This window comes from Nilaparvata lugens, chromosome 9 (genome assembly GCF_014356525.2).
Source record: "Nilaparvata lugens isolate BPH chromosome 9, ASM1435652v1, whole genome shotgun sequence".
NCBI classification, from domain to species: Eukaryota; Metazoa; Arthropoda; class Insecta; order Hemiptera; family Delphacidae; genus Nilaparvata; species Nilaparvata lugens.
In genome coordinates this window covers 36,399,174-36,425,807 of record NC_052512.1, presented here as the reverse complement: position 1 = coordinate 36,425,807, position 26,634 = coordinate 36,399,174, and the positions used below count along the sequence as shown (strand labels likewise).

At 35.5% G+C, this 26,634-nt stretch overlaps 1 protein-coding gene across 2 annotated transcripts in view; it reads left to right on the top strand.

The window, feature by feature from the left end:
- Positions 1-26,634, top strand: part of LOC111053236 (sodium channel protein para) — a 265,185-nt gene that overhangs the window by 190,002 nt on the left and 48,549 nt on the right. Inside the window, exons 24-32 of one of the 2 annotated variants that reach the window (XM_039435819.1) lie at positions 1,269-1,431; positions 4,490-4,677; positions 5,877-6,111; positions 9,504-9,521; positions 14,784-14,909; positions 15,652-15,778; positions 20,617-20,741; positions 22,459-22,697; positions 23,421-23,594. In XM_039435819.1, the coding sequence (XP_039291753.1) occupies positions 1,269-1,431; positions 4,490-4,677; positions 5,877-6,111; positions 9,504-9,521; positions 14,784-14,909; positions 15,652-15,778; positions 20,617-20,741; positions 22,459-22,697; positions 23,421-23,594 (1,395 nt within the window). The remainder of the gene's footprint in view (positions 1-1,268; positions 1,432-4,489; positions 4,678-5,876; positions 6,112-9,503; positions 9,522-14,783; positions 14,910-15,651; positions 15,779-20,616; positions 20,742-22,458; positions 22,698-23,420; positions 23,595-26,634) is intronic. The other variant, XM_039435820.1, reaches the window with a different exon arrangement.

Here is a 26,634-nt window from a genome sequence, read left to right as displayed (position 1 = left end):
ATCGAGGAACATTCCCAATCATTTGCTCTCGCCCAGTCATGATATCTTTATTATAATTTTTTATTGGCGATCAATGTACCCAATACATGTATTCTAGATACCTTGAATGCACCTATAGTGAAAGGTGTGTGTGATAATATCAGATGACCGAACTCATATGACTGGTTCTACTTTTTGGGTAGTTGAGAAGTTGATATTGTGGTAATTATTCATATTAAATAAAAAAAGGACTAAGAAATCGTCAAAAACCACAGATTTATTGATAGTTAGAACGACCGGTTTCGGTTGTTACACCATTGTCAATCCCTGATAAACTCTTCCAGAGTCTGTCACTGTGTTTTTAACCATATTTCATATGATTAGATTTGTTAGGTATTTTGTAACCAGGAACATTTCTATAATAATCCCATTCACTTGTCTGCTACACTCATCTTTCATGATCTGTATAATTTTATTTATTGCTAGTTATTAAAAGGTCCATGTTATAATAGCAGTGGAGAAAGATAGGAGAACAACGTTGCCGATCCTCTGTTCTCTATAGACGGTAGCTAATACTGGTTTATTAATGTAATATCAACTGGTTTTCTCGTTTAAAATAATCAATTATATTTTATTAAGCAAAAAATTATATTTTTCAATAGTTTTATAACGAATTTTCATAATTGAAATGAAATATTTTTATATAGTATATAGTATATTTTTAAGAAATAGTTTATTAATTATTAATTCCACATTGTTAAAAAGACGATCTATCAACAGAGCAAAGCAAAAAAGAGATAGCGCTATCCGCTTTATTGAATGATAGAGGGTCTCCGTCTAGGTGTCACCCCGACTACCTGACACCTGGTCGTTTTGGCCATAGACGACAACTTTTACCCTCGTAAAAATATACCATTGCCGTCAAGTTGTCACCCCGACTACTTCTCACCTACTGGACCGAAGATGCCAACTAGTCATGACCGTAATCGACAACCTGTCACCTCGCACCCTCGCGTCAGAGTGTCCCCCCGACTAGTTGTCACCTCCTTAGAAAGGAAACAAGTAGACGGGGACGGCTCACGTCAACCTGTTCCCTCAAAACTGGTTTTAAAAGGGGACAGATTGATGGGGTGTCAAGTAGTCGGAGTGGCACCTAGTCACGTTCCCATGATAGACAAGGATATCAATACCATTGCTAATCAAACACTTCCGTCATAACATAGACCTCACTATAGAATAAAATGTATTAGTATTGATGGATGAATGAATGAAGTGTTTGTTGCAATCAGCTGAGAGTGTTCAAACTGGCGAAATCGTGGCCCACGCTCAACCTGCTGATTTCGATCATGGGTCGGACTGTGGGAGCTCTCGGCAACCTGACCTTTGTGCTCTGCATCATCATATTCATCTTCGCCGTCATGGGCATGCAACTCTTCGGCAAGAACTATGTCGGTAAGTTATTCTTAAATCAAAAATCTATTTATTTCCACAGATAAAAATACAGCCAAGTGCAAGTACAATAAACAATAGAATAGTAATTATTACATACTATAGATACACTCTTTGCTTATAATGTGATGATTCAGCGGTGTCTGGATGTGAATAAAAATGTCTATGCATGCTTTATTGATTACAATAAAGCATTTGATAAGGTACGTTCATTGATGAAATTCTGGAAGAAGCATGCATTGATACTAGGGACATACGTATAATCAAAAATCTATACTTCCATCAGAAAGCAGAAGTGCGAGTCCAATCAAAGACCAGTCGAGAGCTTGCAATAAGATGTGGGGTCCGTCAAGGATGTGTGCTCTCACCGCTCTTGTTCAATGTGTATTCTGAGCATATCATTGCAAAAGTTTTAGAAGGTGAAGCAGGGGGCATTGTCATCAATGGCACCCATATTATTAACATACGCTATGCAGATGACACTGTACTCCTTGCTGAAAGAATAGAAGACCTGCAAAGAATGCCAAGCAATCTGATAGGGGCTAGTAAGGAATATGGCCTCACATTAAATGCCAAGAAGACAAAGTATATGGTCATCACTAAGCAAGGAATTCCCCAAGATAAACTTTTTGCTGGACGGGATAAAATAGAACGAGTGGAAGCCTATAACTATCTGGGTACCCGCGTTTGCTGCAATGCAAGTCACATGCCAGAGATCAAGATACGAATTGAGAAAGCCAGAGCTGCATTTATAAAAATGAGACCTCTTCTGTCGGCTCGTGATTTGTCTCTTGAGGTCAGAACCCGCCTCTTACAGTGCTATGTGTTTCCTGTTCTTTTGTATGGGTTAGAAGCATGGACTATGAATAAGGAATGTGAGGCCAAACTTCAGGCGTTCGAAATGTGGACCTACCGACGTATGCTTCGTATATCTTGGACAGATAGAGTCACAAATGCGGAAGTTCTCAGACGTATGGGTAAACAACTGGATATTGTGCGTGAAATTTAGATTAGGAAGTTGAAATACTTTGGGCACATTATGAGAGGACCTAAGTATGTAATTCTGCACCTCATAATACAAGGTAAACTTGTCAGTAGGCGTTCAGTGGGACGTAGAAGAATGTCTTGGTTGAGAAACCTGAGGGAGGCATTCAACTGCTCGTCACAGGACCTCTTCCGAGCCGCAGTAAACAAGGTGAGAATTGTCATGATGGTAGCCAACCTCCAGAATGGAGAAGGTACCTAAAGAAGAAGAAGAAGACACAGATGGTCCTTCATGTGCTGACATATAATTTCAGATGGTTCATATACAATATAATTCACAATGTTACATCAACAAACTTATACGGGTTGAGATATCAATGTGCGGTTTTCGCCATTCATTTTCTCTCGGAACTCTGTATCGAAATCATGATCACATGACCAACTTCTGATTATAAAAAAAATGAATTTGGATTCATTTGAGGAACAGAAATTGTTGAAGCGGAGATGAATTATTTTCAGTAACTTTTCATTTCAAATAGAAACCTGAATAGAAAAAGATCACAATTAAACCTAATGTCAAATTATCCTTGTAGCCTACAAGAAATATTCAGCTGTTTCCATAATTTTCATCAACTCTGTATTATTGAAAGCTGCTGGTTTCAAACCTACAATACAACAGTTCATGAGCGAGCACTAGGGACCAGGGGGTCCCTAGTTTATTCATAGACAATAGATTGTTTGTATATATATATATATATATAATATATATATATATATATATATATATATATATATATATTATATATATATATATATATTTCACATTTAACAATACACACATCAACACATACATACACATACACATATTCAATTCAATTCAAATATTTTTTATTCAACAAATGTACAGATACATTGAATAACGTCATACATAATAAAATAACAAAACACACAAAACAGTCAATAAGAAATTCATCACAATCAAATATGTAAAAATTCTTCAAATGAATATAAGGACAATCCTATCAGATATTTTTTTCAGCTTGGCTCTAAAAATTGCCAACTCCTCTATGGACTTTAAATTTCGGGGCAGCATGTTAAAATATTTATCTCCCATGAAATTTATCTTCATTTTAAAAAATTCTAAATTATGTCTTTGTACGATTCTAAGATTATATCTATGTGAAATACTACTTCTCTTTTCTGAATCAGTGAATTTTTTAAAGTACATTATGACATCGAAAACATATTGCCCATAGACAGTCAATATGCCTAGCTGAGAAAACATTTGTTTCACCGAGTCTCTCCTTTTAATGTTCATGATAATTCTCAGTGCTCTTTTCTGCTGAACTAATATTTTGTCCAAGTTTTTTTTCGATGTGCAGCCATAGATACACAGGCCGTAAGCTATATTGGAATGAACCGATGCGTAGTAAATTGCTTTCAGAGCATTCAGCCCACACACATTGGTCATACGCCCAAGAGCAAACAGGCCTGGTGATATTTTCTTCAGTACATGATTGACATGCTTGTTCCAAGCCAAATGTTCATCAATCACCAAACCTAGGAATTTTGTGCTAGTTAAATGGTCTAAAATGTTATCATCCAATATAATATTTGGACTTGAAACACATCTGCATTGCCTAGTTGAGAAAGGGACTACAACTGACTTATTGGGATTTAGGAGGAGATTTCGGTTGTTCAGAAATTTATTGATTGCTGTTAGACCCTGTGCTGATGATTTCTCCACATCCTGTACTGTATTACCCGTAAAAATAATGTTGGCATCGTCCGCATAAAGACAAACAGATGCCTGTCCTCGGATCACCTCAGGTAACCCCTTAATGTAACATAGAAACAGTGAAGGGCCTAATATGGAACCATACATGATTAGAAAAGGACCAACAGGCCTAGCCCAAAACTGCTCCCTCTCCGAATTTTGATAGTAGTAAGCCAATTTCTGAAAGGTAGGTTATTTTGCTTCACTTTGAATCAAATTCCGAGTCCAGAAATATACTACAAACTAAAATGTATTTATTGTTTGAACGATTCCAGTGATGTGTTTGTTTTTTTGTCGTAGACAACGTGGACCGGTTTCCCGATGGAGACATGCCGCGATGGAACTTCACGGACTTCATGCACTCGTTCATGATCGTATTCCGGGTGCTGTGCGGAGAGTGGATTGAGTCAATGTGGGACTGCATGCATGTGGGTGACGTATCCTGCATTCCCTTCTTCCTAGCCACTGTCGTCATCGGAAATCTGGTCGTAAGTTGTCGTTCCATCCATTCACATTCCACAATGCACAAATCATGTACATGCTCTGAAATGTCCCATAGTGAGGTTCACTTTATAATGGCAGCGAAGAAATTCAAATTTCATATTCGAATTCCAATTCAATTCATTTTATTGCATGAATTAAATACGCAGTTGAATATACAGTCATATATGTATGGGAACCCTTTACTAAGTTGACGACTGTTGTAGATATAATAATGTAACTTTCAGGATAAGTTATTGGTCGAATACTCTACCTTTTGACGTACAAATGAATTTCAACCCTTCATAAGGGGGTGATTCTAACTCGAATATTTCAAATGTAAACACCCATTGTGTGGTACATCATTTCAAAGGTATTTTTAAAACAAGAAAGATGGCATCGATGAAAATGTTCCATGATACTTGTATCCAAAATGGCGGCTGATTGAAGTTTTAGTTTTTAAAGAAATAAGGGGTTGTAACTCAACTATTTTGAAAGCAAACACCCGTTGTGTGGTACATCATATTGAAGGCCTTTCCAAAACAAGAAAAATGACACAAATAAAAATGTTCTATGATACTTGTTTCCAATATGGCGGCTAATTGAAGCTTTAGTTTTCACTTGAAACTTCAATCAAACTGATTGAATTATCCCATCCATATGATTGGATGGGAAAACCATAGGACCTGGAAATATTTATCCAAGAACGTACAGTATAGACTAAGAGGGAATCACGTAAGTTCCAAACACACACAATTTTTAGTGCGATATTTTGTCGTCCTTATGAATATCATCAGATTAAACGGAATTTGACTAACATAATCAGTTTAGTATTGTAATAGAATTTATAAGAACGGCAAAAAACCGTACGAACAAAAATCGATGTGTGTGTAGCTAGATTAACAAAATCACAAACTATCAGCTAGCGAACCACAAAACAGAAGAGTATCTTTGTGATAGCGTCTATAAGTACAAAGAAATAATAGGCCTACTCAATTCAATTGTTGATTTTAATTATTCAAAGAGTTATTTCAGCACAGTTAATATAGTTCAGGGATATCATATATAATTTCAGTGCTTGCGTATATAAGTTGTCTTCTGATTGTTTCAATTTAACTTTGGATTTTAGTTCAATAATAATTGATTCGATAACATTTGAACAAATGCAATTCCCATCTGTAAACAATTTTAATTCTTGTTTGAACAGGTGCTAAACCTCTTTCTTGCCCTGCTCTTGTCGAACTTTGGTTCGTCAAGTCTCTCGGCGCCAACCGCCGACCAGGAGACGAACAAAATCGCCGAGGCGTTTGAGCGCATCGCACGCTTCAACAAGTGGGTGAAGCGCGCAATGCTCGGACTGGTGAAGGCGGTGCGCGCCAAGCTGACCAATCAGATCGCTGATCAGACACCAGGTGAGCGGCTGGCCGCAAGCTGGACACAAGGTTCATAATATCAATAATCTATCACTAGTTGTTAATGTAAAACTCCTGTTGTTGAATGCCGGTTGTTTCACAAAAGCCCATTATGGGTGAGGTCATATCAGTAGTTATAGTTGCTGTTGAGGAATGAACCTCCTTGTAAACCTAATGAACCGATTATGGGTGAGGTCATATCAGTAGTTATAGTTGCTGGTGAGGAATGAACCTCCTTGTAAACCTAGTGAACCGATTATGGGTGTGGGCGGATCAGTGATTTTAGTTGCTGGTGAGGAATGGAACCTTCTAGTGAAGCTGGTGAGCTGATTATGATGTGGGCACACTGTTCATATTTAGTTTAGTTCAGTTTAATTTTTGTCACATAAAGTTGTATAGTCGAGCAGAGCTCGCACAGCATGTGACACGTCAGAATTTTATAATCTTACATTGAAAAGAAACAATGTTTCGAGAGCCCACTCTCCAGCCAACACCCGCTCAACAGAACACCTCAAATCAGTCAGCAAGTGAGTAAGGACAAGCCTCAATGAACATTTTTAATTTTTCCCAGCAAACTTAGTTGCTGGTGAGGAAACGAGCCTTTTAGAAAACCTAGCAGGCCGATTGAGGGTGTGAGCCAACTTTTTATTTTTAGTTGCTTGTGAGGGATGGAACCCCTGTCCAAGTTATAATGGCAGTGGAGAAAGTTTGGATCTGTTGATTCTCTGCCTTGCTACTGCCTCCTATAGAGGATAGATGATAACGATATATCTGATGAAATATCAACTATTTATCCATGTTTTGAAATCAAGAATCATTTATTGTGGTCCCGGTCAAGAGCATTGACAAAGTCACATAACAAATGAAAGTACAAAATAGAATGTATCAATAAAATTAAAGCATTCACACATTGTAGGCTACATAAAACATTCAGTCACTTATCAGTAAGTTCAGATAATTTAGTCTATACGTTTATATTACAGTATAAGAAAAGGGAACAACTTTGAAATGTTACATCAGTAGTACTCCCAGCTAAAAACTCTCCCACCGAGAGTAAAATGCTTTCTTTTTCAACCATTTAATGATGGCAACTGGAATACTTTCGCATCTGCCTCTCTAGCACTCACGGCAATTTATTAAAGAGTTTTATTCCAGTGTTGAGACTGGAGTTTTGGGTCTTTGTCAGCCTAGCATACTCTAAGTCTATACTGTTTTGGTTTCGGGTGTCATGACTATTATTTGCACCCCTGAAATTTAGTGATGGAAGGTTTCCCTTTATATACATTAAACTTTGTAAGATGAAGATGCTAGACAGAGTAAGTATACTATGTTCTATAAATACTGGCTTACATGAGTCTGTTACACTCATACTGGAAACAGTTCTTAAGGCTTTTTTGACAGAGAAAAAACTTCCCCAGCTCCACTTGAGTCTCCCCAAAGAACACCTCCATACGAAAGGTGTGAATGAAATAAAGCAAAATTAGCCTTTAGTAACAAGCCAGAGATAGTACAATTTTTGAGTCTTCTCTGCCTAAAATGATAAATTACATTTCATTCCTCAAGAAAGATTTTTTCAATGACTGAACAATACATTTTGATAATTGAATTCTCGATTTAATTGGCTTTTGTGCAACCGGCTTAATGTCTGTCTCTCTGTTTGTTTGTTTGTCTGGTCATGCTCGTTCACTGTCCATTCACAGTTTGTGTGTAGATTAGTTGAATGTGTTTTGTGAAGTATAATTGTAACAATTCACCATATTTGTAGTTTAGTATTTAGATTTTTGCAGATTATCTCTAGCTAGTATGATATCCATCAATTTATTGATTCACTATTGAATCTTGCAGTAGGCTCATATGCGTACGCTAGTCGATTACTCCAGTTGATATCCAACTATCGATAATGTGATGCGTTGTGATAACTCTAGATCCACCTAAAGGTACGCTTCCGTTTGTACGCAAATGCCGTCGTCGACTACGACAGGGTGAGGATCTTAGATTGAGTAGATTTCAATCCGTCTAAATAACCTAAAATATTATGTTCAATTATGTTTTAATGGGGGAAGTTAAATTCATACTTCTAGATAGCATTTGATATTATTCGAAATGTTTTGATTCTTCCCTAATGAAAACAAATAACGAAAAGTTATGGGATCAGCTGTTTCAGCACACTTGAAACTTGAAAAATATGAATGCCTTCAGACAACAATGCCTGACGTCGTCGACTGAGGAAGTTTACGCACAAACGAGAACCTATCTTTAGTCGCAGTGAAGATCAATTACGGTACACTAGACAGCTGTGCAATGATAAAAGCATCAGCTAGCAAGCTGAAATCTACATAATATTATCAAAGAGAAAAGATAGAACAAGTTATGCTATCTTTTCTTTGCACGATGATAAATAATATCGACCTATGATAACAGTTTTGTTTGTACTCTAATTTGGAAGTTCTGGCATAAGAAAATACATCTAATTTGGCATCAAAGAATAAATCACAAAGTATTACTATTCAACTTATTTTAGGGATTTAGGATTTATCCACTTCGGAACAGTATGTTAGAAATATACCAAATTTGGAATAACCTATCGCAAAAGTTTCAACTTTAGACGCTCAAATCACACAAACTAGAAACATGATATTAAACAAATTCCCAATGTTAGTATTCAAATCCGAGCCAAACCTGCCTAAATATTGTCAACTTCACACGCTCAATTCTTGAAAGTGAGCCAAATCGAAGAATTTTGAAAAAAATGTAAAACAGTAAGAAGTTTCTAGTGATCTGTTGCACAGCCTTCAGCCGATTGTTTTTTGGAAACGTATTATGATGAAAATATATTTATAACTATAATATTATAATGCAATGTTACAGGAATAAATTTTTGTAAACAGTTCACAATATAGGAGGCCTATCTACTGAATGTAGAACGTAACTAATATTGAAATAATACTTTCCTTTCTAAAGATTCTCAATTATTTCTTTACTGCATGAGAATACAATGCCTGTGTACATAAAGTTGTATAGTGTGTGTGTGTGCGTGTGTGTGTGTGTGTCTATGATATGAATATTCTCTATATCTATATATTTCTATTCACGTTTATAAATATGTATAGGCTTTAGTATGTGAGAGTGAGAAGCGTGTCCCACGGGATACAAATTGAGGAGAAAACCTATATTATTTCTCTCATACAATACAATATTATAATAGCATTATGAAATTGAATTAAATCTCCATATCAATGTGAAATACATCGAATAGCTTATAGTATGTTATCCTAGTACCTGAGCCGTTGTATACCATATATAAATGGAGGGAGATTTTTAACCTAATATCTCTATTCGTGTTATTGTAATTCTCCCTCTCTCTCTTTCTCTTAGCTTCCCAATTTCATCCAATCTTCATTTTTCATGCATTCTTCCCCTAGGAGCTGCTACAGGAAAGGGTGACACTCAATAAAACATCGATCGCTTTTTCAAATTTAATTTTAAAAATATTTATAAAATATCTCACTCACTTTTTTCAATTCTGAGCTATTTAACACTATCAAATTAATGCTGTATCCAAGTGAATTTCTTTTTTGAGAATTGAACTGCTATTAGTGATTGAACTTATATATTATAGTGAAGTCCACGTACCGTAATTGAAACAGTGGAAAATATAGTATAACAGCGTTGCTGATTTTATGCCTTACAACAGCCTTCAATAAATAGCCGATTCCAATATTTCTGATGTGATAACCGTTGTTAATTCTTGTTCATAATAATAAAATGATATAATTTATCCTTAAAGAAGATATGTTTTTTAATGCTTTTTGATAAATTCCCATAGCAAAAAACTATGATTTTGTAGCTCCGCAATGTCGCCAAATCTTTTTAAAATGTATGAATTCATGGCTACTTTCTTGTATTTATAAAATAGAATTATAGTACCCTTTAAAAATAAATAAAATATTAAAAAACAAGAATACAAATTGTAACGTAACTACTAGTTTCGGTGATCACACCATCGTCCAATGGTGTGATCACCGAAACTAGTAGTTACGTTACAATGTGTATTCTTGTTTTTTAATATTTTATTTATTTTTAAAGGGTACTATAATTCTATTTTATAAATATTGCCAAATGTTATTCATTAAAATTCATTAACAGATTTTAATTTTATAATATAATTGAATTAAAATTTATTGACAAATATATTTTATTTTCGATTTTTAGCAAGACTGGACAGTTAATATTACATCGGATATACCGGTATCAACTATCCGCTATAGATGACAGTGGCAAGGTGGAGAATCGGCAACGCTGCTCTCCTACCATTCTCCACTGCCATAATAACGTAGACCACACTATAGTGCAAAATTCGACCTATTCTTCACCACACACCTCACATAAAAAGCCATACCTAGTTGCTTTGTTAGAACTGAAAGCTTATTATATTTTTCAAGTGTATCCTACTATGACAATGCTATTATCCAACTTCAAATGAGGTTTACATTCCATTGAAACAATCTGCATTTGAGTAACAAATTTTTAATTCAGTCACATTAGAAAGCGATAATTGTACTGAAGAATTCAATTATGAAATTCAGTTCTCACTGACATATTATAAACCGTGATTCCAAAAGGATACCAGAAATTTGGAAATCTGTATTTAATCAAGGAAACTTAATAGAAACTTGGGTTGTAAATCAAATGAAGAGTATTAAAATAAGTTTTTCCCCACTAGAAAACAAGTTCACAAATGTTCAATGTGACCCCCTCCAGACACTCGAGTGATATCAATACGATACTCGATCTCTTTGCACACCCTCAGTAGCATATAGGGCGTAACAGTTTGTATAGCTGCTGTTATTTCTTGTTCGAGCTCCTCAATGTTAGCTGGTAGAGGCGGTCGATACACCTTATCTCTAACGTATCCCCATAGAAAAAAATCGCAGGGGGTGAGATCAGGGTTTCTTGGAGGCCAGTGATGAAGTGCTCTGTCTCGAGCTGCTTGGCGGCCGATCCATTGCCTCGGATAGTTTTCATTCAAATAGGCACGGACAGATGAGTGCCAATGAGGTGGTGCTCCATCCTGCTGGAATATGAATTCACGTGCTTCTTCTTCTTCGAATTGAGGGAACAGCCAAGTCTCCAACATCTCTAGATAGGTTAGTCCATTGACAGTTGCACCTTCGAAGAAAAAAGGACCAAAACTTTATTGGCTGAAATGGCGCAGAAATCGTTCACCTTAGGTGAATCTCGTTCATGTTCAATTGTTTGCCTTGGATTCTCAGTGCCCCATATTGTGGCGATTGACTTTCCCATTTGTGTGAAATGTTGCTTCATCACTGAACACTAATTTTGAAATGAACAAGTCATCTGTTTCCATTTCACCAAGGGCAAACTCACAGAACTCGATTCTTTCAACCTTGTCAGCTTCACGAAGGGCTTGAACCAATTGAAGACGATAAGGTTTCATTACTAACCTCTTCCGTAGGACTCTTCAATGTTAAGGAAGTTGGAGCTCTTTGCTAGCTCGACGGGTGGATTTTTTTGGACTGCGAACAAATGCTTCCTGAATTCGTGCTACATTTGCATCACTCGTGCGCGGCCATCCGGAACTCTTCCCTTTACACAAACACCCATTCTCTATGAACTGTTTATACCAACTTTTGATACACCACCTATCAGGTGGTTGAGCACCATACTTAGTTCGAAATGCGCGCTGAACAACTGTCGTCGATAACACAAAATGCTTTCTGCTTAGCGGTCGCCATTTGGGCATCTACAACAAACACATTGTTTACCGCGCTGCTAGCGGACAAATAAGGAACTAAAAAAAACTTTAGAGCTTCCTCGAATAGATGACAGATAGTGCTCCACTCTCCGTTTACTCTTTGCAGAGTTATCAATTTTCAAAGTTGTGGTATTCTTTTTGAATCACGGTGTATATAGAACATGGATTTCTGTCCATGAATGAAGTCGCTATATGTTCCAAGAGTTGATTTTAAAGGTCATTAATTCAATATGGCCTACTACTAAGAAGGAGGAGGGGAAGAAGAAGAAGAAGAAGAAGAAGAAGAAGACTCAAGTTGCCCAGTAACTTTTCATTAATTAGAAAGACTAAGAAATTGTCAAAAACTACAATTTCATTATAAGTAGAAATACCGGTCACGGTTGTTACACCATTGTCAATCTCTGATAAACTATAACTGGATACAAGAACAGCAGAATTTTTACTAGTGGGCGAGTACCGCTATTGGTCTAGGACATGAACGCCTGCCTCCCACTTAACGGTGCATATAATAGAAATGGCACAAAATGACGGTTTAAGTAACAGACTCGCCATGATAACAAAATTTACTTGCAGTACAAAATAAGAACCCAAGAAAACAAGTAAAATATGATAAAACAAATATGTAAATAGGAAAACTATCGACTAATGTATGCTAACAATTCCATTATAAAACTAGATTGGTGGTGAGGTATTGGTTGAAATGAATCTGGTCATTTAAACTATACTTGTTATTTCTCGGTCCAATTTTCTTGACGTTATATATAATAGGTTTTATGATCTGCTGACGATAAATCCATGGCTTTCACAATATAAAAATTACATATAGTTTGCGGGACCTATAAATGATAATTGGCTTTATATTCGTATTGGCGCTATGGCCGAGGGCGCAATAACCAAGTTTCTCTGCATGCCCAATAGACACATGATACAAACAGAATTATAGATACACTCAGAATATACGAGAATTCAAATTTATTCTTCGTCACACGTATTTCAGCTTTCACTATCACGCTGAACTTCTATAACAAATTATTGTTTGTGCTACATTTAATATCAATAATTTACATTAATAGTGTCACCATAGAGAAATCATACGCACTCTTGTAGTAGACATGATACTCTGTAGCAGACAGATTCTTTGTGTTGTTCGTTTGATATTAATAACTCGAGATGAATTATGAGTTTTTGTTCCCATCACTAGAATTGTCTAGTTGAATTATCAGAAATACAGAAGTAACTCACGAAGTACCCATAATATCATCTCTCACAATCCGTTATAGGCTTACTTTCGAAAATGGTTGATTATTTACCAATCCAAACCATTAGTACAAAATAATAGTTTGTCAGCAAATAAATACAGAATAAACAGTAATTATAGTAATAATGATTTGTCAGCGAATGAAGACATAATTATACAAGTAGTAAGAGTATAATATTATAGTAACAGTTATTTTTTTCGAACGATATTCACAATAGGAATCGCATATTATATTGAATACAAATATACTACGCACACCTATTAGGCTGTATGGATAATCTTTAGGAAAAGCAGGGGAAAACAAAAGTTTTAATATTGTAGGAACACATCAACTAATTCATTAAATTCATTAAATTCAATTTTATACTTGGCATCAGTATCCGCAGATGAGGTTCTGCAGGTTATAAGAACACTCAAAAACAAAAAGTCAGAAAGTCATGATGGATTCTCTAATTGGTTGTTAAAGAAATGTGACACTTTTATTTGTACACCTCTTGCCTTTCACATAAACAAATCTTTCGAGATGAGTGTATTCCTCAGCAACTTGAAGATTGTAAAATTTATTCCACTGTTTGAAAATAGGGAAAGGGATAACATATAGAACTTAAAGGCCGGTCTCAATTGTATCTATATTCTCAAAAATATTTGAAAAAGTATTAGAAACTAGAATTATTTCTTTCTTTAATAACTACGACCTTCTTAGTGTTGACCAGCTTGGGTTCATAAAAGGAAAATCCACAGAAACAGCAGTTGTTACCTTTGTAAATAGAATTATTGATGTAAACTTCTCTCCATGTGCATCTTTTTTCGGGTTTCCCCGTCCAAATCCTGGAGCTCATTTCGATTCCACTTAACTACTCCAAAAGAGTAGGTGAGAATTGGCACAGCGAGCATGTTGGTGGTTTTATTCTTGCCAGATAACTCAGATGTCCAGAGCCTCCTAAGTCTTCTCTTATACTCACTGCAGAGAGCCATCTTTTATTATAATAATTATTATTTGGCAACGTTGCACGCATCTGTTCCAATTTCCATCGGACTATTTTCGTGCGGTTGACTATTGTATTGTGCAGAATTGGTTCTTAGAATATAAATAATTTTTCATCATTCTGTGTAATGGATCAATACTTTTCAATCATTATTTGATTATTCTATTGTTATTTAATTTGAAGTCTTCATATGAAAAATATAAATGATTTAATATTGTCGACACTCCATTCGGTTCATAATACTGTGATGAATTTTTACTCTGTGCATTATTGATAATGTGATAATACAAATCGAAGAATATTCTTCGAATAAATTGATTGTTTTTGAAGATATATTGTGGTATTTCTCCATAATGAATAAATGAGACACAGATGTTATCAGTACTATTTTAATTTTGTTTTAAAAAGGACCATGCTTGGCTACACCTGCTCCATGCTTAGCTAGACTGTTGTTTTCCTCAAATTTGGAACTTCCTGTTACATGTAGCCTACTAAAAACACCAGTCTAGCTGTGGATGGGGCAGATGTAGCCCCGAAAGCATGGTCCTTTTGTTAAAACAAAATTAAAGTGGTATTGACAACATCTGTATCTCATTTATTCATTGAATATTCTTCTATTAAATATTCTGTCGATCAGATTTTTAATGATTGTGTTGTGTTTTCCATGCTGGCCGTTACATAGGACGAGATCGAGACACTGACCTCGATCTTACAACCGATGAGATACTGGCGGACGGGATGGTCTACAGAGATAAGAAAGATCAACTTGAAGTGGCCATAGGAGATGGAATGGAGTTTACGATACCATGTAAGGAGAATAAAATTCCAATCTCATGTGTCGAGAATAATATTATTCTCATTCACTAAACTCGGATTCGAATTTCCTTTGTCTATGATAATATTATGAAAAATATAATTATACTATCTTTTCTGTATGAAACAACTCAGCTGGATGATCAAATGTCATTGCTACGCATAGTAGCGTCGTGACGCTGTGGAAGGGGTAAATTGGTCCAGTGATCAAGTTGAGAATTCAGGACAGTAGTTTTTCACACTGTTCTGATATTATTAATAGAACTTTTGTATTAGAACAGTGTGAGAGTTTGAATGTGAGTTAAATGGAACTGGATATCTTATTTTTGAACTGAAATTAATCTAGTTTGATAATAAGATATCCAGTTTCAACAAACTGTATCCTGAATACGTTCAATAGAACAGGCAACTAATCATTGATGAATTTGTGTATTAAGATAATTAATTTAGTATAATCGATTTGAATGAGATAAAATCATCCAGTACTGTGTTCTTTCGTATTTCATCATTCAGATATCTCCCTCATGGATCAATAAAACATGAAGAGGGTACGGTACATGATGATTCCTTTTTCAATTTTTAATCCGATTGAATTTTTCTAATTCGAGTTACTATTTTTGACATTAAAATTACAATCAATCATTAAATTGATTTCCATATAAATAACACTGTTGTAACATCGAAATAGAAGAGTGAATAATTTCTTTGATCGATTGTAATAATTTTTCTTCTCACAGGTGATTTAAAAAGTAAAATGAGAGCGAAAGAACGTAATTGTATAGGTAACTCGATAGGTAACCATCAGGATAATATCCCATTGGACACAGACTACATCCATAATAGACTGGACCAAGACAATATAAGGTAAAGCATTTCATATTTGTCATAATTTCATATTCACGATTCATTATCCATAATGAAAACACTGGGATGTTGTCACTGATTTATTGCAAAATTACACCCATGTTTCAACACCAATGGTGTCATCTCTCCAGTGTGTTTATTTTTTATTTTTGTTTCATTATTCAATTTTTTTATTTTTCCTTCATTATGAGATTGTCTCCAGCCTAAATTGTATACTAGTTTTAAGTTCACAAAGTAAAAATTCATTTTGTGTGATACATTTCTCGTTCTCTCAATATATTATACAAATGCCTTCATAGTGTAGTAAACGTTTCTGCTTGATCAAACTAAAAAGGCTCTGAATCAAAGATCTATATAGTTCTGTTTGATAATAATTTCCTGATCATTTTAACAGTAGTGGACTGATATGAGGAGTCCAAGTTATAATGACTGTGAAAAAAAGATGGGAGGACTGTGTTGCCGATTCTTAGCATTTCCACTGCCTTCTAAGTTAGAGAATAGCTGGCACTAGGATATCTGATGTGATATTAATTGCTCATTCTTGTTTAGAATAATTCGTTATATTTTAAACGTTCAAAAACATTTTTGATGATATAATCATAGATTTTCACAACTGAGATCAAATATTTCGTTATTTGATTATTTTTCTACATTGTTAAAAACGATCTGGCAACGATGCGGTGCTAGCAGTGGGTTGCGCTACATGCTTTGTCGAATGATAGACAGCAATACAGCTAATTTATTGTTATAATACACACAGTGGTCACGCGTATGAAAGTGAAGTTTGGATATCAACATTAGGCTGTATAGATTCTAGATCGCTGGGGAAGGAAAATAAGAAAATTAATAATTATTTGCCAGACACCCTCATCACACACAGGTCCTTATGTTCAACGCAGCATTTTCCTTCCCCAGCGATCTAGAATCCATGCAGCCTAATGTTTATATCCAAACTTCACTTTCATACGTGACCACTGTGTGTGTTATAAATTTATTATAATCTGGCCTTTTTATTTAGATGCTTCTTGACTTGAATACACACAGCATAGAAGAAGATGTTTCATTCCCTATATTGAGCCGCTTTCGTATCTTTTCTATTTCATCACTTTCAGCTGTAACTCCTAGGTAGGTGAAGTCATCCACTTTCTAAAAACTGTACTCACCCACTGATAGGTCTGGCTTTCTTCTGTTGTGATGACTTCTCGACCAATCTCATTAGCTTCATTTTCCAAGTTTTCAATCATCTCTTCGATTACTATTACTGATCTTCCTGCTAGGTTCAGGTCATCTGCATACCCCAATATATCTTGGGTCTTCTTTATTAATGTAGCCTATTACTTGTGTGAATAGTGAGATCAATGTCAATCAAATACTGCCATTTCAACGTGGACATCACTGTATAAAAGATGCTTTCATTTAATGTCAAACACCTAACTTATCAATCCACATGGCTTTTGTTCCCGTACGGCTTTTAGCTTATAACCCCTTCATTCGATGTTATAGGCAACCCGCTCAACAGGGTCCCTACTCTAAAACCTATGTACCTTACCTTACCTATCCTTACCTATGTACCTATGTACCTATGTACCTCTAAAACCTATGTACCTTACCTTACCTATCCTTAACTATGTACCTTACCTTACCTTACCTTACCTATGTACCTTACCTTACCTATGTTACCTTACCTTAGTATAGGTAACCTGCTAAACACTACTAGTAGTTCTGTGAACAGTTAAGCTCGCGCTCAGTAAGTTACATTGACCTGCTGTTATATTTTCTCAAAAATTAATCAATTTAAAATGTCTAGAAAAAATCTAAATAAACGTAGAGCTTTCTGTCCTATCGTACCGTGACGTGTTGTCCCGGAATGTGAGTGTGAGCGCTGTTATCAGGTGTGGCTGCCGTCGATACGCCAATCCAATCAACCCATCAACCAATCAGTTTTCAAGATGTTCGATGTTTTTGAACAGGTAGTAGGCTATTATAGTCCACTAGACAGCTGATTTATGATGAATAATTCTACAGTCTAATTTTCACTCTAATATTGGCTTATGAAGGAGGCTCCTTTTTCCTTTTATATTATCCTTGAAATGCAAAGTTTTAAAAAACCTTATGTATACGTCGATGCGAAATTCGAAAAGGAACATACATGTCAAATTTCATGAAAATGTATTGCTGCGTTTAGCTGTAAATGCGCAACATTTAAATATTTGAACATAAAGAGAAATGCAAAACTGTCGACTTGAATCTTAGGCCTAACTTCGCTCGGTCAATTATGAATCAATAGGGAATGCCACGTGGTGAAAAATTCTGAAAGATTCATTCTCACTCTTTGAAAGTTTTTATCATCACATTCAATTTAGTACACCCTGTTATAGAACATTTCTCGCTATAGTATAGTACTTTTTTCTGTAGTGCTTTTCGAAAGTTCATATTGCTAATTGTTGAAAATACCCCTATACAGTATTTTGGCCCAGAGCCCTATAATAGTACATTCTTGCTGTTCTCGGAAGGAATTAATGAGCCTAAAATAGTACATCTACAGTGTGTAGAACCCTAAAACAGTTCATAGTACACAAAAGTTCGATTAAATAAACTAGTAGTTCTGTGAACAGTAGACCTCACGCAGTATTCTCATCCACTAATACCTGATTGAAACTATAGACCTTATGGAAATACAGCAATAGACTGGCTTCTCCACACATCTGTGTAATCACTTGTCAGCTGATTTATGATGAATAATTCTATAGTCTGATTTTCACTCTAATATTGGCTTATGAAGGAGGCTCCTTTTTCCTTTTATATTATCCTTGAAATGCAAAATTTCCAAAAACCTTGTATATACGTCGACGCGCAATTAAAAAAGGAGCATACCTGTCAAACTTCATGAAAATCTATTATTGCGTTTCGCCGTAAATGCGCAACATAAAAACATCCAAACATTAAGAGAAATGCCAAACCGTGACTTGAATCTTAAGGTGCGTACAGACTTTCGCTCTGCTCCGCAACCGAACGTCACTCCAGCAGAGCGATTGATGATCGACCGGCGAGCAAGAGTGGTTCGACCGGGGAACGCGAGAAGATCTAATATCTTCTGTAACGTTCATGATGGGTGCGACTGCAGAGCGGGGGCGGAGCGACTGTGGTGCGACGGAGGAACGAGGGCGGGGCGTGCTCGGTGCGGGTTGGAAGTGCGTATATGTGTACGCAGCTTTAGACATCACTTCGCTTGGTCAATTATTCACACAAAACCCTTGCATAGTAGATTGACTACTAATCTAATACCCTCATTATATGCTTTGATAGATATAGATCCTCATATAGTACATATATATTTTCCACATTCAACCTCGATATAGTGAACCCCGATTCAGTACATTCTCCGTTGTGTAAAAAGGTATACGTTTGGATACTTGTGTGTTATTACTACTTGGAACCGATGACTGCAACAGAGTTATGTAGTGAGGTTCACGTTACAATGCATTTGATCAACATTGATGTTGCTATCCTTGTCTATCATTCGACAAAGCAGATAGGGCTACCCTTTTCTAGCTCCTTAAGGTTGCCAGATCGTTTTTCAACAATATGATCAATTAACAAAATATATCATCTCAATCATGAGAATTAATTATTCAATCATAGGGAAATGAAAAAATGACTTTTATATTTTCTTGACGAATATCAAATATTTTTTTCTGTATTCTTTATTCATTCTTGCAATAGTTACATCATCGAATTGATAGGGAGGGGAAAAATAAGGTTACCTCAATGAATACAATTGTTTTTTTTTTCAACAAGAATGAACAGTTAATTTTACATCAGATAGGCTACACCGGTATCAGCTATCCTCTATAGAAGTGAGTAACACGGCACAGAAAGGAAATGCTGTTTTCCCATCCTTCTCCACTTCAATAATAATGTGCACCTCACGATACATACCGATTTTCTCGTGAGGGCACTCCATCATGAAGCTTAGTATTACAATACTGTTCTTCAAAGCAACTATAAAAATTGTTTATAGATTAAACTTTTGGATACAATTGTTTAAAACTTGTCCTGGATTGAAATAGATATTATTTTCTCCTTGTATTCTACCATCAGTTGAGCATCACTGAACATGAATATTATCAATAAATACGGTAACCTCACTTTGGACTATTTATGTGCCAAAATCAAGGAATTGAAGAAGTTTTGGGCAATTGCCTGTTTGTCTTTCCAAATATCGTGTTTGTGACTGTTCTAATAAATAAATAAATATTATAGTGCCGGTTGCAAAAAAGCTGGCTAAATGTTAATCGTGATTAAATTCCTTGAGAACAAATCAGTAAAGCCTCCTCTGATTGTTTCTCGTGAAATTAATCACGGTTAAAATTTAACCAGCTTTTGTGCAACCGAGCCATAGAGTATTCTAATTAGACTACTTGAATGCTCAATATTATAGAAAATGATTAGTACCCTTGTAATCACCCACAACAAGCTTAGACATCTATGTCTCATTTTCAAGTTTTCTTTTTTTAAATAATTATTCTGTTGTAAATATCAACTTTTTCAAATTTACAAGGGTGATAATTTTTCTGTACTAGCAGGTAACCCGTGCTCCGCAAGGTTCTAATTAAAAACTTGACCAACTGAAATCTTGAAGAATTTGAGATGAGCCTATAACCATCCTCGGTTAATTAAGAATCTATATGCAATATTTCAATTTGATCAGTTCATTAGTTCAGACGTGATGATGCGTCATTCTTGAGTTCGCTATCCCGTACGTGTTTAAGCCAATTCTTTCCTTTATTATATTATAGATAATATTATCAATCTTTTTTCTTTTGTTTTTTTCGCAGTAACAAATCGTATGGCAGTCATAAACATCGACCTTTCAAAGTGGAGAGTCATAAAGGCAGCCTAGAAAGTCTTGATGGAGAAGAAAAGAAAGATTCCAGCAAAGAAGACCTCGAGCATGAGCCTGGTTAGTATAATATTTCTATTGATTCTATCACTGATTATATTATTAGATTCAGAGATTTCTAATTCAGATAGTAATCATAATTTACTGAAGAAAATTCATGTTTATTTATTTATTCATATGTTTTTTATCGGCAGAGATCTTTTGAGCTGTTCTGCCCTGCCGTAACTACTCAATGTCATTTCCTATTCACAATCATGTTTATGGGTTATATATTGGGTTCTTCAAGTTTTATCACTTGAATTTCACCATTTTACTTCCTGAATTTTTATTTAATAATGTTGAATCCGTGGTGTGATCCGTAGATAATGTAGTGTTTGCCTAACAACCTGGAGGTCCAGGGTCACAAACTCATATACTAACAAACCTTTTTAGTCAGGTCACTCTCGTGTTATGTGATGAGCTCATTTAACTGTCGGTCTCGGCTGGAGTAAGAATAGTCGGCTTAAATAATTTATATTCAGGCCAGGTGAGACCAGTCTCCCACACCATCAATAATTGAATTTTACTGAATAAATTCATCATTTTACTGAAGCTGATGTTATGAATGAATGAAAAACTCTACTAATTGCATGCAATGAATACTTCAACTGACTAAATGATAAATCACAACCAATGTTTTCCTCATTAAATTTCAATGTCTTCTTATATATCCTGAAAAAGGACGATGGAGTGAGTCAATTTTGTTGTCCAACGAACTTGACCTGTAAAAAGTTTCAAAGAATACGTGTTCAAAATTTGAAGCTGATTGATCAATCTATATATAAAAGCGAAATGGCACTCACTGACTGACTGACTGACTGACTCACTCACTCACTCACTCACTCACTCGCCTAACTAAAAATCTACCGGACCAAAAACGTTCAAATTTGGTAGGTATGTTCAGTTGACCCTTTAGAGGCGCACTAAGAAATCTTTTGGCAATATTTTAACTCTAAGGGTTGTTTTTAAGGGTTTAAAGTTCGTCTTTTAGCATGTATATTCTTCTTCTCCCAATCTCTTAATTATAATTGAAATGTCCATATCATATGTTACTATAGAACTATAATCTAGATAGAGTACCTCTTCGAAACAGTTGTTAACTGGCAACTAAATTAATAATTTTGTCAGGTTGGCATTAAGTTGAGTTGACTTTGTTAGGTTGGCACCAAGTTGAAGATTTAAATGCATTTATCGCGGAAAAATTGATTGGGCACTGCTACTTCAATCCTGGGAATATATTATTACTAGCCGTCAGGCTCGCTTCGCTCGCCATATCCGTTTAGCCAGACGTTTAGTCTGGACCCCCGACTGGATTGTTCTAACATATGATAAAAATGCTCAAACGAAAAATGCAGGCGAGCGAAGCGAGCCTGCTGATCTCATTCCTGGACGATCCAGTCGGGGGTCCAGGGGGCGGACGGATATATGGCAAGCGAAGCGAGCCTGACGGCTAGTTCTTTATAAAGTTATTGTAGAACATACAAACAGACGTACAACGACTTTGACCTTCAGTGAGTCAAAAGTGAGAACTCGCTAACGCTCGTTCTAATAACGATAATAATACTGTATTTGAACTGTATACTGATGTAGGTGTGGATGATAACGATACTAATAATTTAACTGTTCTCGTTACTTAATTCTTGTTTGTAAATTTCCAATGTATGAAACAGAATTTTCTTTTTCGTGTTTTGTGAATTAATATTAATTTGGCAATAAATTTGTTTTGATATTGGTGCAGATATCGAAGAAGAAGATCTAGTACTGGACGGAAATACGGAGGACGTTCTGTTGCAAGACTACCCGGCCGACTGTTGTCCGGATGACTGCTACAGACGCTTCCCCTTCCTAGCGGGCGACGATGATGCGCCCTTCTGGCAGGGTTGGGGCAATCTGCGCCTTAAGACCTTCCAGCTCATCGAGAACAAGTACTTCGAGACTGCCGTCATCACTATGATTCTACTTAGCAGTATGGCCTTGGTTAGTAGAGTAAGGCATTGTAAGGCTCGGTTGCACAAAAGCCGGTTAAATTTGAACCGTAGATAATTTAACAATAACCAATCAGAGAAGATCTTTTTGATTAGACGGCTTCTCTGATTGGTTTTCCTGAAATTAATCATGGTTGAAATTTAACCGGCTTTTGTGCAACCGGCACTAAGAGTCAGAAAATATTTATTCTATTTTCAAAATGTATTTTTAAATGTATAATTGAAGCCCTTGTTTCATGTAGTTTTGATATGATGGAGGTGATGTTGCCCACTCTAGGTACATCCAAGGTACCTCTATTCATAGTGATTGCTATCACCCTTTCAAGCATTGCTAGCGTAATTCTGGCAATTTCCACCTGCATATTGTTCTTGAAATCTTGTAGGGTCTTCGGACGGTTCAAATAGATTTGATTGATTGATTATTTGCCTTTATTAGAGCAGAGTTAGGACTCCAGGTCCTCTCTGTCACACAACCCTTAAATAGACCGGGGATTCCAAGAAAAGAAACCCACAGAAAAAGATTTCGTGGGGTAAATCAGGAGATCGAGCTGGAAATTGCAAATCGCCTCTAATTGAAATAAGTCATTCTGGGAAGAATTCTTTCGAAACATCCATTTTGTAAATTATAAGAATTGAGAAATCTTAATGGATGAAAAAGTTGATGAGATGATTTAAAATTTGGAGAAAATAATCATTGATGGAAATTTGTTTCCAGGCGCTGGAGGACGTCCATTTACCTTCGAGACCCATCCTACAAGACATTTTATATTATATGGATCGAATTTTCACTGTCATATTCTTCCTAGAGATGTTAATAAAATGGTTAGCGCTGGGTTTTGCTAAATACTTCACTAACGCATGGTGTTGGCTGGATTTCATCATTGTAATGGTGAGTGCCTGCTTCTACTCCAATATAGAATTATTTTCTCTGAGAAAAATATTTTCAAAAAACAACTGCCTCAACAGTTTACAGGTTCTCACTGGATACTATTGAGATATATGATGAATATTTATTTATCCATTTCATCTTTTGACAAAAATATGTCCCTTACTATTTCTAACACCATTATTTTGAAAAAATAGTCCAAATTCTCAGGTTATGTCCACATTTTTGAAAATGTCAAAGATTTCTCCACTTAGTCCAGGCGCTGGCTTACATTGAGCATACATGAGAGAGGCAGAGAATTTGACTTCGGATTATTGTTAGGGGGTCTTTAGTGTATATGAAACTCGATGTCGTCACGTCCCAGGGTGGTCGACAGATTGGGGGGGAGGGGGGAAAGTTGTAAAAAACGCGCGCTTATAAAATCACCTGTCCTGCAGTTACTATTCATAGTACAGCTTTGAATTTCTTCTCAATATTATGTACACATAACTGGCTTTCAATGTGGTCCTCTACATTTTTGCGATAAACCGCATAGTTTTTCCGTAAAAAAATGAAATATCTCGAAAAATGTATTTTTTTATCATGGACTTTTTATTATTTCTCGAATATTTAAGTCGTTGGCCGACTTAGAGGAAAAGGTTCTCAATAAAACGTTGTAGGCCGTTTCTTCCTGAATCCAATGATATATTTATAGTTTGGGGGTTACGATCATAGATGCGGCGGTGGGAGGGGGATAAGTAGCACTGTTACGCTGCGGCGCGGTCCTCCCCCATGATTAATGCGCGTAGTGGCCTGTCTATCGCATCGCTCCTACTAGTCTATGCATTCAAATTATGTATTTCAGGAACGCTATCTTATGTATTTTCGGTCGCTGAACACGATTTTTCAACTCTCAAGCCTCAATAATTGATAATTCTCATCATAATATACAAATTATGGTCAAAATTACAAACTTCATCTCATTCTGCAAGGAAAACTAATAAATGACTGTTTGAAATAAACGAACTTGGGTTTCAAGGAACATATTAAGATAGAATAATGAAAATATTAATATGTGTTTGTGTTTTATTGTTTTTTTTCAAATTCATTTATTGTGATGCGCTGCAGGCTAAATTATTAAGTACACACTGGCCACGCTTACTTGATATAGTGTGGTCAGTTAATTTCCAAGAAGTGTTTGTGGAATTTCTTAGTTCTTAAAGGTGGATATGGAATTCATCATTCATTTATTATCATAATAATAATTATGTTTAGTATGAAAGTTATTATCTTTCATGAATCTTCAGTTTGTCGTGAACTTTCGAGAAATTATATCCAATATAATAATATATATGTGTCAAATCAAAATGAAATGAAAATTTTAATATTCATTCAAACTATTTCTAACAGTATTATTATAATGGTATTTCACTAACTTTTGATTGATTCATCCATTATGGTATTCCCGTTCAGACTGTTTTGAAATGGTAACAAGTTATTCAGTATCAAAAGTTGGATATAGAATAGTTTTGGGCCATGCCTGTGATTCTTTCTCAAACATAATATTTATATGATTTGTAATTCAATCCACAAATGAATGAATGAATGTATTCCTGCACGTAGCTAACGTATGTTAACCTGCAAATCCTTGCCACAGATTTAGAAATCAAGTCTCGATGGTTTGGAGAGCCTATTATTGGAGTGATTCTTTTACTTTGCTGCTTCTAGTATGTTCACTACTTTTGTTTGAATTCAGACCATAGACATGAAAAACAATGTCCACCTGTATCACTCCATCTTCATTGAGAATTTTCATGATTCTTCTCATCACAAAGTTTCTATAATCTTGCAGCGTATTGAAAGTTTTGAAAAGTGAAGTAGGAGTTGAATTCAGGAGAGCCATGTTATCATTACGAGAATTTGTCAACGATATTTAGGGATTTAGTCAAATCAATCCACAACTAGTTCCACTTACATGGGCCAAGTGAGATTAATAGTTTTTTTTCAAATATCCATCAGATGTTGACAGAGATTGCGGTTATTGTAAAAATGCATGCTGCACTAAAACTTCAATGTTGAATTATCTTTAAACAGCTACCTAGTAAAAATACAGAGATCAGATCTTTTTGTTCTAGAATGAACTAAAACTAGGATTTTTTGTTTAAGTGCATCGTGGAGAATGACAGAGCTCTGTTTTTTATAGGTGAGAATACACTTTTACAATTTGCCACAACTATGTTAAGATAAAAATCGTTGGAGACCGAATAACTATTTCTTTTTACATTCAAAAGAGAATCACACATTTCTTCACTTGCTTCCAGACCATTGATAACATTATGCAGATTCTGTTTTCCATCAGAGTCTTGAAGAAAAATGTAAGTTCTCCATGAGAAGCTTATGCTTCTGGAAATCATTCTCATCTCTCATTATTATTGTTTTACTTCCTTCGATGACTTTCTTCACACCCTCCAGTGATATCCATAATGATGTCAACATACTTGAACAGAATATCTTTGATGGAAGATTTATTTATATAGTAGCAGCCATTTTAGGAAAGCCTTTGAAGACTAGGTATTCCAATCACTCACCTATGAGTTTTAGATGATCGAATGAGGGTTTGTTCCAAAGCATGAACGGTTGTCACATTATTACATCTTCAAGGTTTCCTTTTGACAGAGAGTCAATGTATTGACTGTATAGAGTTAATGTTTCCTTATTGGAAATAATTTTCTACTTCTATGGGTATTTTTTCATATTTTCTAGATATAACACAGACTCCATTGCATAGTTTGTGTGATTGAATGAAAAAAGTATGGGATCTTTTCTCGACCAGTTTCTATGTGCAATACCAGAGTCCTTCCTTAAGAGCACGAATACAATTGAAGATAATTCAAACTATGTTACAATAATCAGTCATAAATTTCAAGTAGTCATTGATTTTGCATTGTGATACTAAAAAAACTCCACAAATAGCTTCAGACTTCTTTCAAATATACGTTGACAATCTCTCATATTTGAACCGTTCATGAGTCCTTCTTGTAGTTGTTTCATTGAATTGATTGCT